Source organism: Enhydra lutris, unplaced genomic scaffold, assembly GCF_002288905.1.
Source record: "Enhydra lutris kenyoni isolate GAN:26980312 unplaced genomic scaffold, ASM228890v2 scaffoldscaffold4, whole genome shotgun sequence".
NCBI lineage: Eukaryota > Metazoa > Chordata > Mammalia > Carnivora > Mustelidae > Enhydra > Enhydra lutris.
The window spans coordinates 55,522,803-55,538,047 of NW_019154088.1; the positions used below are offsets into that span (position 1 = coordinate 55,522,803).

Here is a 15,245-nt window from a genome sequence, read left to right on the forward strand (position 1 = left end):
GGACACCGAGATTCTGTGAACAGCAAAATTGAAATGGAAGGCTAACAGCTCGATATCTACAAAGTAAACGGCCAGAATCACTAGCCACTACTTTACTTTGCTGCGCTATTGTTTTCTAATTACTAATTGAGAGCAAGAAAAATGAAGGAAAAGTTTTTCTCACATGTGGGCCAGTTGACTCAGAGGAATGGGATCGCACTGACTTCCGTGAAGATGCAGGGACAACCAGAAATGAAAACCATTTCGTTATTATGGGAAAGGAAATTATTTGCCAAGTCTGCTTCATTCGAGGTGGGGATGGGTGAGGCTGTTGTGATTTAGCATCGTAAATTAGCAGCCTGCCTAAAAATTATGACCGTGTCTTTAAAGAAATACATTTATGTCCTCTTGATTATGGTAACTTTTCAGTAGACCAGCGGTTCGTGATCCTGGCTCTTAGAATTCCTGGGGAGTTTTTAAAAATACCCGTGCCTGGCCCCACCCCCATCTCAGGCCCCGGCATCTGGGACCAGGTGACTGTAATGTGCGTTGGAGTCGGGGACAACGGGACCAGACCACCACAGCTTGGCCTAACAGGCAGTGTTATCAGGCATCCACTGTTTCAATCCAGGTCAGTCAGGGTTCAGGCCTGTCACCACCAAAGAGGGAGCTGGGTTGTAGAGGTAGGAGCTGAAGTGTTGCTAACATTAGGAAATGGATTCTTGGCTGCAAAGATGTCATTGCCGTGACGGCACAGTCCTGGTCCACGTCCAGACCCAGCCCTAAAGCAGGTGACCTTCTAGCTTTCTGACCACCCTTTGCTACACCAGCAAAACAGATGAGTCCGAGGGGACAAAAGCTAGCAAAATAAGTGAGTCAGGGGAGAAAAGTTATCATAGAGTTGAAAAAGCTTAAATGAGAATTATCAATAAATTCTTCTTTTTTTTTTAAAGATTTTTATTTATTTATTTGACAGACAGAGATCACAAGTAGGCAGAGAGGCAGGCAGAGAGAGAGGGAGAAGCAGGCTCCCTGCCGAGCAGAGAGCCCAATGTGGGGCTCGATCCCAGGACCCCGGGATCATGACCTGAGCCGAAGGCAGAGGCTTTAACCCACTGAGCCACCCAGGCGCCCCTATCAATAAATTCTTATCAGTGAGTCACTGCCCTGTACTTTTATATTTAAAAAATAGCTGTACTTTTTAGTAAATTAAGCACCCCTCAGTTCCTACCGCCCTACCCCCACCCCGGCTTATTGTGAGCCTCTGAGCACACCTTGTCTTTGGTAGGTATGTCCCTGTTGACAAGGGTTCCTATTCATTTCCATCATCCACATTTTGAAAGATGCTCTTTATGAGCTAAAGTAGTAAATCTTGTCCCCTTCCTTTTTGAAGATACTGGCTTCCTTTTACATAAAGTTGTGTAAATCTTATGTAGGCTCTCCCCTGTTCCCTTCTCTTGAGGATCCCTGTTAAAAGAGTCTCCAAATCCTGAAGTAAACACAGGAATATGGCATTCTTGCAGGTTCAGCCACTTGCACAGGCAAACCAGGTACAGATATTAAGCATGCCTAATACTTTTCCTTTTTTTAATTGTAGGAACATCACACTTTTGCACTATCTCATAACTATTGTGGAAAATAAATACCCCAAGGTCCTCAATCTGAATGAAGAACTACGGGACATTCCTCACGCAGCAAAAGTAAAGTGAGTCCTTCCAGGGAATTGTCTTAGTTTTTTGTTGTTTTTTTTTTTTAATCACTCGGACTGTGCTTTAGCCATTGAGGCAGTTAGCTGGCATTGCATGAAGAGGCTCCTTCTGTTTGCTTTCCCCTGAATAGCATATGAAGTAAAGCTTGAATCCTATCCAAGTCACTGAAATATGCTACATGGTTTTGAACATATATATCTGTATATATATGTTTTTCTAGCTTCTTTGGACTACTCCTGCATGTAATTTTTAACTTCCAGAAAACCTTATTTTCTGAGTTATTAAGACGAGTATAAAGGAATGTGGTTTCGCTCGTGTTTTTAAAAGGTCCTTCTGTTCAATACAGGTAGGAACACCCTTAGTTAACCTTAGTTAAAGGATACATAGCTAAGCAAATAGAACCTAAATGTCAGGGCATTGCTAGTAATTTTCACATGTGCACACACACTCAGAAACCAAGGCAGCCTTTTAATGGAAAGCAGTCTTTATGTAAATGAAGGAACTAAAAATAAAATGGAAAGTTGCCAAACTTTCACCACAGACTTCACACCACTTTTCAGAGACTGAAGAGCAGGCAGTTTTCCTTGTTGTTCTTCCCTCCTCCTTTTGGCCCTTTAAAAATATACATGTGTATTTAAAACTGCATCTTTTTTGCAGTGAATTTGAAAAGAATGATGATGAGCAGGCTAGTTTTTTCCCTCTTTTTGTAGAATTTGGTAGAAATATGAGCTATGAAATGAAAAGGTTAAATGAAACATTGATGAATTTGTTTACATCTGATTTATCTAAGACGATTGTGTTACAATCTCTGAGGTTTTAAAAGCCATCAAATAGAAAGTTTTATAGGAGAAACCCAGAAAACTTTCTCTCTACAAAAAGATAATGAAATCTAGTTAGTATAACTTTAAGAAATATCATTGTGATTGAAATTTAAGCCATCCCCGGGTGCCCGGCTGTGTCAGCACAGTCAGCCACTTCTGATATCGGGGTTGAGTTCGCGCCCCATGATGGGTATAGAGAGTACTTAAAAATAAATCCTTTTTTAAAAAAAAAAGTTTAAGCCATCACCTTGTAATATTCATATGACCAGAACTTTAGTGAAAAGCAATGCACTCTAATTACAAAGAGTACAATATGAGCATGAATGCGGATAAGACAGCTTCTTTTATTTGTTCAAGAGGAGCCATGTATGGCAAAAAATTCATTTCCACGTAGAATAATTTGCTTTAAGTGAGATTTTCTTGTGAGATTGAAAAATACATGAAGTATTTTTGTATAGATGGGAGACATTTCTACTCTGCTCTTTTTAATCTATAAAATACACCTGCTGTCCATGGAAAACAGAAACCATAATTCCGTATCTAAATTCCCTAAGCTTAAAATGTCACCTTTCTGTGAGATCAGAGCAGGAAGGGAATTTTAAACACTTAAACTAGTGTGGACTTCCAGGCATGAGATATGTAAACCCACCATCTGTTCAATATGTGTAAGTCACATGTTGGTCACTAAAATGTTACTATTTGCAACAGCATGACTGAGCTGGACAAAGAAATAAGTACCCTGAGAAGTGGCCTGAAAGCAGTAGAGCTGGTAAGTATGTGTTTCTTCTTACTCCCAATCTCTTCACTATCTCTGGTGCTGATGGTGTCCAGCAAGGCGGGATGCCCGGGATAAATGTGGCGTAGATCAAAATATTGATTAAAAAAATAACAAAGTAGGAAAACAAGAGCAGTGAAGAAGCAAAGGTGGGTTGTGTCACCCTAGTGACTCAGCTCCAGGACGTCGTGGGGGTCTCGCGGGAGCAGGAACTGGGGAGCTGGACCTAGGGTTACACTGGTTTCCTGCCTGTAAGGCAGGGCTCATTAAAGTGTGTTGGGCTAGATAATCCTCAAGGATCCTCTCTGTGTCCAGGTTCTGTTAATAAGCGATGTTCTTTCTTAGAGCAGTGGAATACCTCTGTTGTCTCGGAGTTGGTCCTCTGGGGAGGATTTATTGAACAGACTTTTGGGTGTACGGTCCATTCTCAAGGCCAGGGGTCATGATGATTCAGAATCCTTGTGTGGCATTGGTGTGGCAGTGGCCAAGAGCACTCGTTCTGCTCTTGAGAACACATCCAGATAAGCACAGTGATTACAGAGGTGCCTTGAGGAAGAAGGGCGGATTTAAGTTAGTCCAAAGCTTATGGAATGACTGGCATTTATTAGAGGAAGCTTCTCTTCTGGAGGAGATAAACTTTGAGTTGTGACTTAGGGGGGTGGGGTGAACTCACGGACACAGCAATGAGGTTGTCCCTGGGGCCAGGCCTCCGTGGAAGGAAAGCAGGCCGTGCCACTGGGCTTACTGGTGACCGCGGCACCCGAGCGCCACGTGGGCCCCACCCAGTGTGGCCTTGAGCCAGGAGGCGGGTCAGGACCAGAAGCCTGCTCAAGAGAGTGGTGGGAGATCCAGCCTGGCACTCGACAAAGGACACTGCTCCACGGCAGCTTGGAAGGGTGCTCCTCTCTTAAGTCTCTTTCAGATCACTTCTCAGCAGTGCCATGAGGACCCTCCTCTTTTTTTATAGTAAAACTGTGCCGTAGAAAGCAGCTGACTTCATTAAAGACATAACTCTAATAAAAGTTATGTCTGATATTTTTCTGCTTGTTTTTAATAAATTAGGGAGCATAGAAGGCTTCTTCTTCTTCTTCTTTTTTTTTTTTCCTTTTTGGGGGTTGGGGAATGCTCTTTCAAAAGTAAAGGAGATGAACTGAATGAAAGAAATCTTTTTCTGCCAACCCCAGTGGGCCAAGGCACTGAGTGAGCAAGTGGGATGGTCTTTCTCAGATTACAGAGGCCTGCTGGTTAAGGGCGGTTGGGGATGAGACTTGTTTTATAGCCTTCACTTCGTTCCCATTTCCTCCCACTGGAAGGCTCTCTTGAGACGAGGTCACAGTTACGACAGTCTTAAAGCCTGGTAATGGATGCTCTGACCTTTGCATCTCAGCTAGTTAAAGCAAGGCATGGGGAGGGGTCCTGGTGGGGAGGAAGTTTTGGGTTTGGGGTCTATTAAAAGTAGTTTTGCTGAATTCTCTCCAGCACTTGGGTCATGGACACTGTAACACTCTTTAACACAGAAACCTTTCCTGCCCCCCAGCAGCATACATGTCACAATGTAGCACCAGAAGGAAATACTGGGAGGCAGACCTTGGCCTGTTTAAATATTCATGAATCCTAATTGTGCTGGACACAAATGGATTATATAGTTTGAAGATATCAAAGATGAAATTCTTAATTCAGTCTTTGAATGAAATGAGATTATACATGAATGAAATACTTCAAAATTGCTTTTCTATCTCTGTATCTCACATGCATACTTGCTGACTTTCAAGGCCAAAGTACTGGAATTGGGGCAATTTATTCCAATCAGAGCAGATTCCATATTTTATCTTTCCACTTATTTTGTTGGTTCTCATGATGACATGGATATTGCCTGCTTTTTACAAGTGAAGAAACTGAGACCCAGGCCACTTGTCACAGATAAGAACCAAATCAGTGATGGAGCAGAATCAGAACCCACATCCTGTGACTTCTACACTCCTGCTCGTTAGTGCCTCTGCCAAAGCAGTTACAGAAGAAAATAGATTCAGATCAAGTCAGTTGGTGCCCAGTGTGGTGGTGCTGAGACTGTGGAGTCAAATAGGCCTGAGTTCAAATTCTGGCTCTATCACAGATCAGCTTTGAGCTAATAATTTAATCCCTCTATACCTCAAGTTATGTATCTGTATAAGGAGGATAATAACCCCTCACTCACAGAGGGTGGGATTAAGAAAGTGCATCTGGCAATGGTTGAAATTAATTACTAACATTAGATTTGAATAATCTGTGTGTTCATCACCCTGGTCATGGAGAATATGGGTAATTAATAATACACTAATACTCCTACCTGCCTGTTCACGGAAACAAAACAGATGGTAGACAATTAGGGTGCCTGTAGTTGACATTCCACTGACCCAGATACCCTCATGTAGAAAGTCATTAGACTGGGCCAGAGGGAAAGAAGGAAAAATCAAGGAACCAGGATTCCCAGAATTCTGAGCACAGAATATCAACAATTAAACTCCCTTGCTTTCCGTCACTCACCTTGGGAATCCAATTTGCTCTCCTTATTTAACTTCTGTTAATTTTATCTAAATGCTCATGTACTTACATCCTAAAGCTAGTATAAGAAATCACACTGTTAAAGTACTCAGGTGATCGGCTAAATGGCTATTTGCAAATAATGTGGGTGCATGTGGGCTTGGCTCAGGTGTGGTAGACGGAAGAGCCGGGGGAGCTAGGCTGCCACAAGGTGTTTCAGAGTAGGTGTTGATGTGTTTGCCATTCTGACTTGTTAAATTCGAGGTATATGGAAAATGAGGCAAGGTGTGTCTGCATTTGAAGGCTTCCTTGACATTGTCCACTTCCTGTGTTTAAGGAGCTAGAATATCAGAAATCTCAGCCCCCACAGCCCGGGGACAAGTTTGTGTCTGTTGTCAGCCAGTTCATCACAGTAGCCAGCTTCAGCTTCTCTGATGTGGAAGACCTTCTCGCAGAAGCTAAAGACCTGGTAAGTGTCCCCTTGTGTACTGAGTGTTGTTCAATAGGGCTGATACCTGCAGATATTCAACATCTTTGTATCTAGGACTGTGATCAATTGAAACACACCCTTTTTGTCTAACTGGCCTGTGTTGCCTTTAGGTTAGCAAGACCTCAGGGTATCTGGATGGTGTAAGACCAGTAAATATTTTGCAATTTTTTCATGGTTGATACTGGATTAAAGTACTTACCTCTGGGAACCAGAAAAGAGTAGATCAGGCATTACCAAGGCCACGGTGTCCCAGTACCTATAAATTATATGCTGTCCTGAGACAGACTTAGGGCAGGAGATTCCCTCTGAAAATATCCAGCAGAACTTATTAAAGGAGATACATTTTAATTCAGAGCCTCATGACAAGAGGCATATGTTTTTTGTTTTTTTTAAGATTTTATTTATTTATTTGACAGATAGAGATCACAAGTAGGCAGAGAGGCAGGCAGAGAGAGAGGAGGAAGCAGGCTCCCTGCTGAGCAGAGAGCCTGATGCGGGACTCGATCCCACGACCCTGGGATCATGACCCGAGCCGAAGGCAGAGGCTTTAACCCACTGAGCCACCCAGGCGCCTGAGGCATATGTTTTAATAATACAGTGCTTTAGGTTATTAGATTCTTGCTATTTCAAAATTTTGATTTCCTCTAAAGGAAAAGTTTTCATTGGCTAATAACTAGGACTTCAGCTCCTCCCCACCCCCCATTTCCTCCTCCAAAGTGAATACACATTTATATACATATGCATGTACACATCTTTTCTCTTACGCCCCCCCCATTGTTAATAAGTTATCTTAAACCCCTACCCCGTCCTGTCAAGCTCTTCCACACTGCTCATTTCTCAGTTGCCACAATAGCCTTTTGCTTTAACTTTCTTTTGCTAACTTGAGTAATGGAAGTCATTTCACTGTAGTCGTCTGTTTAGTTAATAGATATGGATGTTTGCTTATGTGTAGTGTACATAAACAACTGCTTACAGTTCAGAAGAAGACTGTATTAGGATACATTAGCTAGTCTCAACTGTAAACCACACCTCCAACACAATTAAGTAAATGGAAAGATAATGTATGGTCAGAGGACTGCTGTTAGAAGTCCAGCTTCTGCTGTCCCATGATTGATGTCAGCAGCCTCTGTGATAACCCCCGCCCCCACCCGTGTCTTATATATGCCTCACCACTTTGGATGATAGAGATCTATAAAGGAAGGAACTCCCCAACCCCACCCTAACCAGGCAGTATAGAATCTACTTCCTTGAGGGCTCAAACATTTTTATAAGAATCAACCCTACAGTTAATTTGTGGTATAAAAACACTCGCTCATGCACAACCTACTATTTTTTTTTTTTTTTTAATTTTAGTGTGGGAACTTTAGTCTGGGACTAGTTTTCTTAGACCAAAATATACATGACTTCATCATCACTAGAATTCCTAGATAAAAAGATCATTCAGGATGGCTTGGAGTGCATGAACTTAAATGCTTTAGAGACTCAGGCCATCTAATGCCATTTTGTTCATACCAGAACTTTTAGAAATTAGCTTATAAAGCCATGAAGGCAAGCTAGAGCTTTGTGTGTGGAGTATAAACAGAATATTTTTCCCTAAAGAACTCTGATTTCTGGGGTGCCTGGGTAGCTCAGTGGGTTAAAGCCTCTGCCTTTGGCTCAGGTCATGATCCCAGGGTCCTGGGATCGAGCCCCACATCAGGCTCTCTGCTCAGCAGGGAGCCTGCTTCCCTTCCTCTCTCTCTGCCTGCCTCTCTTTCTGCTTGTGATCTCTGTCTGTCAAATAAATAAAATCTTAAAAAAAAAAAAAAACAAAAAACTCTGATTTCTTTTCTTTTCTTTTTTTTTTTTTTTTAATAAAAATTTTCTGTGTTCATTTGACAGAGACACAGCAAGAGGGAACACAAGCAGGGGGAATGGGAGAGGGAGGAGCCCTATTTCTTATACTAGGGAGCCTGACATGGGGCTTAATCCCAGGACCCTGGCATCATGACCTGAGCTGAAGGCAGACGCTTAACCAACTGAGCACACAGGCACCCCAGAACTCTGGTTTCTAATAGAATATTTCCAAATAAATAAAACATTGAGAACAACTCCTCAGTGAAGAGAGAAATGGCAAAAGAACATTTTTATTACAAATTTAAAGATATAACATGACAACTATAAGATGTCATATGCACACACATATAACTTTATAATTGTTTTATCTCAGAATAAATATTGATGGGGAATTGGAAGAAGGTAGCCAAAAGGTGCTAAGATAAGTATAGGGGTTGTAATGGACAATATCATGATTGTAGTTAACACTGCTGCATGCTGTGTTTGAAAGTTACTAGGAAAGTAGACCCTTTTGTGTGTATCTGTATGGGGTGATGGATGTTAACCAAACTTGTTGTGGTGATCATTCACAATATACTGAAGTCAAGATATTATGCTGTACGCCTTAATTTTATACAGTGCTATATGTCCATTATATTTCAGTAAAACTAGGGGGGAAAAAAGAATAAATACTAAAACCATTTCCTATAGGGAGATAGTGTTACCGAAATATCAGAAAAAAATACAATAAAGGCAGATAATGCAAGAAAAATAAAAGCAACTATAAATTCTTGGGTTGGGGGCACTGCACCAATACTTCATAGTCTAAATGAAGAAAATTAGAAAAAAAGAAAAGAAAATTAGAGATCTGGAAAATGTTAAGTAGTTGATTAGGCATAGAAAATGAGAATTCATTTGACTCCGAAGCTGGAAACACCTTCCTTAGTAGCTTAGGAGTAACAGCATTAGATCTTTACAGAGGGAAGAAAATTTCTAACAAACATTATGACTGGCATTGAACATTTTTTGGATAGTCATGATACTGCTAAGACTCCTAAAGTCATGCAGTCTTGAGTTATGAAGATAACTACCAGGAGAACTAAAACTAGGAGAGTACAGCATAGGAAATATAATCAGGAAAATTGTAATAACATTTGGTGACAGATGGGGACTGCACTTTTCCTGGTGGGCACTGAATACTGTATAGAATTGGTGAAACATTATGTTGTACACCTGAAACTAATATAACACTGTATGTTAATTATACTTCAGTTTAAAGAATTAAAATCTTAAATAAACTGACACATTGACCAACTCAAAGGAGGAAAAAATACTGAGGAGACTGGAAATAACTATTTTGTTATAAGAGACATATATTTGTATTAATTTTTTTTATCTCTACCTTAATATTTTGCATTTTAGCTGTTTTGAGAGGATTTGCACCAAAAGGGATTCTCTCTAACAAAGAATTTGGAATAAATTTGTATTCTCAGTCATAAATTCGGTGTTGCATTAATGATTCTGTAGTCCGTGACTGTTTTCTAACTGAGGCTCAGGATATATCACAATGCTAGCGTTATTTAGGATTAGAAAAAGCAGCTAAGAAGCACTGGATCCCATTTGTTTTTGATATTAACCATATGGCACCAATAAATGATATTAAACTGCTTCAAAGAAAAGTTAAAAGTACAAGTTTCCCTACCCCTGCCGAGTTTGCTATTAGTTTTACGTCTTGAGTGCTCTGCCCTGTGATATTTTGCTTTCTCGTTTTTACTACTGTTTAGTTAATAAAAAGTCAGAGTAGGTAATCATTGGTGTTAAGCTGAAATGAGGTGGAAAAGAATAAATAGTTTCAAAAGCCGAGGAGTATTAAATTTTTTACTTCAGCACTGATTGATGGGCCTGTTCAGCAGCCACAGATAAATACAGGCTCATTGAACTCCAGCGAGTTATATTTGAGTCTTTCTGAATGTCACTGCTTCTAGAGAGATTTCTGTTTGATCACAGAATTCCTTTGGAACCCTGACCTTCTTAAACCTCCCCCGCCTTTTTTTCTTCCAGTTTACTAAAGCAGTGAAACACTTTGGGGAGGAGGCTGGCAAAATCCAGCCGGATGAGTTCTTTGGCATTTTTGATCAGTTTCTTCAAGCTGTGTCAGAAGCCAAACAAGAGAATGAAAACATGAGAAAGAAGAAGGAGGAGGAGGAACGCCGTGCTCGCATGGAAGCTCAGGTAAGATAATGAGGATCTCAGCTGTTTCCACCTCCTGGAAATCCCAGAGCGGCTGCTGCTTGGTGTGTAGACGGCGCTGTGATGTGCCAACAGGAAGGAGGGCATCGAAGTACTATCTAGAATGCTGCTCTGAGTTTGAGTCACTGTAAGTTTCTCTCAGGCAGTCAGGCAGTGTATGTCCAAAGACTGAAAAGATATATTTCTACATCTTCTGATCTGGAGTTTCATTTCCCAGAAATTATTATAAAGAAATAATCCTAAATTTGCCCAAAGAGAACCAACCACAATCTTTATAATAGCCCTCACATGGAAACAACCTGAATGTTTACCAACCAGGCATTAGCTTTAAATGGTGTAATAGCTACCTAATGGAATATGCAGTCCTTGGAAGTCATGTTTTCAAAGAATATTTAATGATAAAAGAAAGTTTACAAAATTATTTCTGTGTAAATCTTTTTTTTTTTTTTTTTTTTTTGGTAAGGTAAGTGTTAATAAGGAAAGTGATAGTGGTGGGGTATACCCCCAGCAAGCTCACAATGGTTAGCTCTTAATAGTAGGATTAAGGATGATTTTCCCACCTTTGTTTATATGAATTGTGTAAATTTTCTATAATGCATGTATAATTTGGTTTTTAATAATAATAACGCATGTGTAGCCAGCTCCAGGCATCCACAGGAGATAGAAGCTAAGCCTTTGATGTGAGGAAAGTGGCCCTATGAGTGTTTGCTTTAGTCTCTCTATACTATCAAGTAAATAAAATATTTTCAAAAAAATCAAATATTTGGGGTCTATTCAGTGATAACTTCCTGGTTCCATGATAGGCATAGGAATTATTCTAGTTGCTCTTGTTTTAACTAGAATATCATGAGGTTTACCTAGATTCTAGATGGTTAGTGTCTAATCTTCATTATTCATTGCTTCTACAATAAGACCTCACGTCCCAGTTCCCCGTCTCTTGTGAGGTCCAAGGGCGTTAGCAGCTGTTGGATGCACACGGGTTGATGTGACTGGAGTATGGCCATATTTCAAGGACTTCATCTCCACTGAAAACAAAACAACACTTTGACACTTTTGTAAAAGGTTGCTTTCTATTTACAGCTCAAAGAACAACGTGAAAGGGAACGTAAAATGAGGAAGGCAAAAGAGAATAGTGAAGAGGGTGGAGAGTTCGATGACCTGGTTTCAGCTCTACGCTCAGGAGAAGTATTTGACAAAGACCTTTCTAAGCTGAAACGGAATCGCAAGCGTATTACCAACCAGATGACAGACAGCAGCCGAGAGAGACCAGTCACAAAACTTAATTTCTAATTTTCCTTGGATACTTTTTTTAGAAAGCTCATTAGCAGCCCTTTGAAGTGACTAGAACTTTTCATAACACTGCCTTGCAATCCAAACAGTGGCAATTTCTTCTTTCATCTGTGAGTGAATGTGTGAATGTGTGTGTATGTAAATGTATGTGTACATATATATTAAAAAAATGTATATAGAAGTCTGAGTGTTGTCTGGAGACCTATATGTATGGTTAAAAAAAATCTATGTTAATGTATGTGCTCAGAAACCCTTTGTGTATGCATTTGTATTGAATATGGCTCATTTTCTTCCCCTGAACACCATGGCTGTTCAGAAGCACAATACAATCTCCTGAAAGAGGTGACAGAGACATTCCCTAGAGTAAAAAGGAAAAACAAAAGCAAAAAAAAAAAAAAAAAGGCTTGAGAAATATTTTATGGTTTCCAAGCTTGGTATACTTTGAAATTATTTTCTTTGGTAAAACTAGTGTTGGAAAAATACAGATTTAAAACGGTTTTTGATAGGTGACAATGTGACACTGGTGTACTGCATCAGTAATTGATAGGACCAGCTTAGAATTGCCGACGTTGGTGTGGGGCCGCACTCTGTAAATGTTCCTTGAGAACATCTTGCACACAATCTGAATTATGTAGAATGTCAGTCAGACTTTTTTTATATATTTAAAACTTGGGCATCAATTTTTTCCCCTAATTTCATCAAGTTCTCTGCCAAGCACTCTTGAAGATTTATTTACATTGCTTTTGAAAAGAAAACTATTTATCTAAATGCAATTCACGCTCTTGTTAAAGAACAAGATTGCCAGAATGTGCTTGTTGTTCTAACAATATAGATATATAAACTTTAAAAATAAAATTTCCCACCCAAGACCTAAAAGGAGGAATTCTCTGACGGGATAAAAGTTATTTAAAATTTTTTATGGGGTGCCTTTTTTTTTTTCCTTTTTTTTTTTTTTTTTTTTTTCCTATTTTCTAGGACAAGCTGCATCTTCTGTCAATATGGTCTGGACTAAAGGACACTTAGTGGATGCACAAAATGTCAACATCGACAGAGATGCCAAGATCTATTTATCTCTAAGTATGTTTGAAGTGGTTTGTTGTTTATATGTTGTCATTTTAAATTGTGTGTCAATAAAGCTACCTGTAAAATTTCAGTCCAAAAGATGAAGCTCTCAGGGAGAAATGAATAAAAACAATGAACATTAGAAAATAAAATATAGATGCTTACCATTAACCTACCAACTCTTAATATCCTTAAATTATATATAAAGAGGACTGTTACTTTTTTTTTTTTTTTTTGCTTTGCTTTATTTATTTGTAGTGGGGGAGGGGGCTAAGATTCTCTCTTTTCTTTCTATCATTCGTGTTGTGGTTGGGTTTCCTGTGGAGAGAATAGTTTGTCCTGTTGCACTAGAACATTATTTACTCACTAAATTGAGTTTTTCAGTCAATTAACAAATATTTATTAAACACCTACTATGTGCCAGGCTTAGTAGGGCTACAGTGAGAAGCAAGACAAAGTCCCTGCCCCAAGGAGCTTATGTTCTAATGGGGATAAAGGGGTGAATAGAATACCAATATGCACTGTACAGGAATCATGCTATTTAAAAATGATTTGTAGAAACTATAATGCTTAGTGCAGATGGGAAGGTCTCTGCACTATCTGAAAGCTGTGAAATAGTGCTCTAAGGGTGGTCAAGAGCAGTGGTTTTTACATTTTCCCCCCTCATTGCAAACTTAGAGACTTTGTACCCATTTTATGGAAGTGAATGACTAGCAAATAAGGTCATAAACTCACAGCAGAGGTTGTGCTCCCCAGCCCCCAGTAACCAAGGTCTGCAAATCCACCGGGTTAAAGGTGCAGACAGAGACTTTGCTCCAAGAGGCTTGGAGATGAGGAATGGGAGACGATGATGGATGTGTCTATTCCTTAACAAAAGTGCCTCTATCTTCTTTTCTATTTATAGTAAGAGAAATTTGGTCTGGCTCAATTTTGGAATTGTATTTTGAAAATGGCTTTGTTTTACAATTTAAGGAATGGACAAGTGGATGGAGAGTCACATAGAGGAGCAAGCCCCTAGCGTGTCCCTCTTGCCCTTTGTAATCATCCTCATTTTGATTCGGCCATCCTGGTAGGCCTCCTTTACCGTTTCCATTTTGGTTTCTTTCCCCAAAAGCTTTGTGCAGGTAATTCCATGTGCCATTGTTGAAAAAAATCTACTTTTTAGATTGGTGCTGGTGTAAGTAGCCACTTTTCTCTCTTGGGTGTGTATTTTAAAGTTTTTTGTTTGTTTTTTTAAATTAATGCCAAAAAGAAAGCATTATAATTTGTAAACTTAATTATATGTCTTGTATCTTATTAGCTTAGTAGTTGGAACCTCTTAGTCTCTAGGTGCAAGACTGTTGTTATAGTACCAAGAAAAAAAATGTTGTATGTGTTATGAGATTGTACATTTTTTTAAAAAAACAATATGCAATAAAGAGATGAATTCATTGGGTGTATGTATATGCTTTCTATGAGTTACTAAAACAGCATTATCAAACTTCTTTGTACTATTAAATTTAAATATTGCCAATTGTTTCCTAAGTCAAGAACACATACATATTTTTTAGCTTGTATGTACCAGACCTAGAATGGTAGTTTTCTGCTTTGGTAATATTCAATATGTTCACAGACTACTATATGCTACCTCTTTCTGTCACTTTTCTATAACCTCTTTAGTGTGACTCCATAGAGTTACGGTTTCTCAGTATAGCTACTGGGGAAATTGTTCAGCTGGCAATACAGAAAAGAATGTCTCGAGAATGAAAATCTATTTCATTTTGAAGCATTTCCTTTATTTATTTATTTATTTGTTTTTTGGGAAAGATTTTATTTGAGATAGAGAGCATGAGAGCGGGGAGGGTTAAAGGGAGAAGCAGACTCCCTGCTGAGCAGGGAGCCCAGTGCGGCAGTCTATCCTGGGACTCCAGGATCATGGCCTGAGCCAAAGGCAGTCACTCAACCAACTGAGCCACCCAGGCACTCAGAAGCATTTCCTTTTTTTTTTTTTTTTTTAAGATTTTATTTATTTATTTGACAGAGAAATCACAAGTAGGCAGAGCGGGGAGGGAAGCAGGCCCCCCCGTTGAGCAGAGAGCCCAACACAGGTCTCAATCCCAGGACCCTGGTCATGTCCTTAACCCAGCCTGGGAGCCACCCAGGTGCCCAGCATTTCCTTTTTTAAAATTAATTTATGATATAGGTCAATATGAGAAGTGTCACCTATACAGAGCAAGGGATGTGTATTATATCCTTTGAAAATTGGGGCTTTTTCTTGGCCCCACATTGCCTGGCCATCCTCAGCCCAGTTTGAAGTCAAGCTGAAAACAGATTGTCCTGTGGTGAATAGCAGACTTAAGCACTTCTGATCTTTGGAATGGACTCATGATAGTCTTAAAATCGTCAACCATCTAATATTTCATCTAGTCCATGGATACTGCATGGTATCCAAAGACGACTGCTTTTCTCTTGCGCAGGGCATTCTGATGGAAGAGAGCCTTCTGCGTTGTAGACAGTTTTTTCATTCCGTCCCACAAACTGAACATACAATTAAC

The 15,245-nt window shown here is 39.7% G+C and overlaps 1 protein-coding gene across 3 annotated transcripts in view; it reads left to right on the forward strand.

Annotated features, from left to right (window-relative positions):
* The window catches only part of LOC111140235 (dishevelled associated activator of morphogenesis 1), a 96,742-nt gene extending 84,713 nt beyond the window's left edge, over positions 1–12,029 (forward strand). For 2 of the 3 annotated variants that reach the window (XM_022492564.1, XM_022492561.1), the window contains 5 exons: positions 1,577–1,684; positions 3,218–3,278; positions 6,142–6,273; positions 10,171–10,341; positions 11,440–12,029. In XM_022492564.1, coding sequence (XP_022348272.1) covers positions 1,577–1,684; positions 3,218–3,278; positions 6,142–6,273; positions 10,171–10,341; positions 11,440–11,649 — 682 coding nt within the window. In that variant the 3' untranslated portion in view covers positions 11,650–12,029. The remainder of the gene's footprint in view (positions 1–1,576; positions 1,685–3,217; positions 3,279–6,141; positions 6,274–10,170; positions 10,342–11,439) is intronic. The other variant, XM_022492568.1, reaches the window with a different exon arrangement.
* Positions 12,030–15,245: the final 3,216 nt, after the last annotated feature.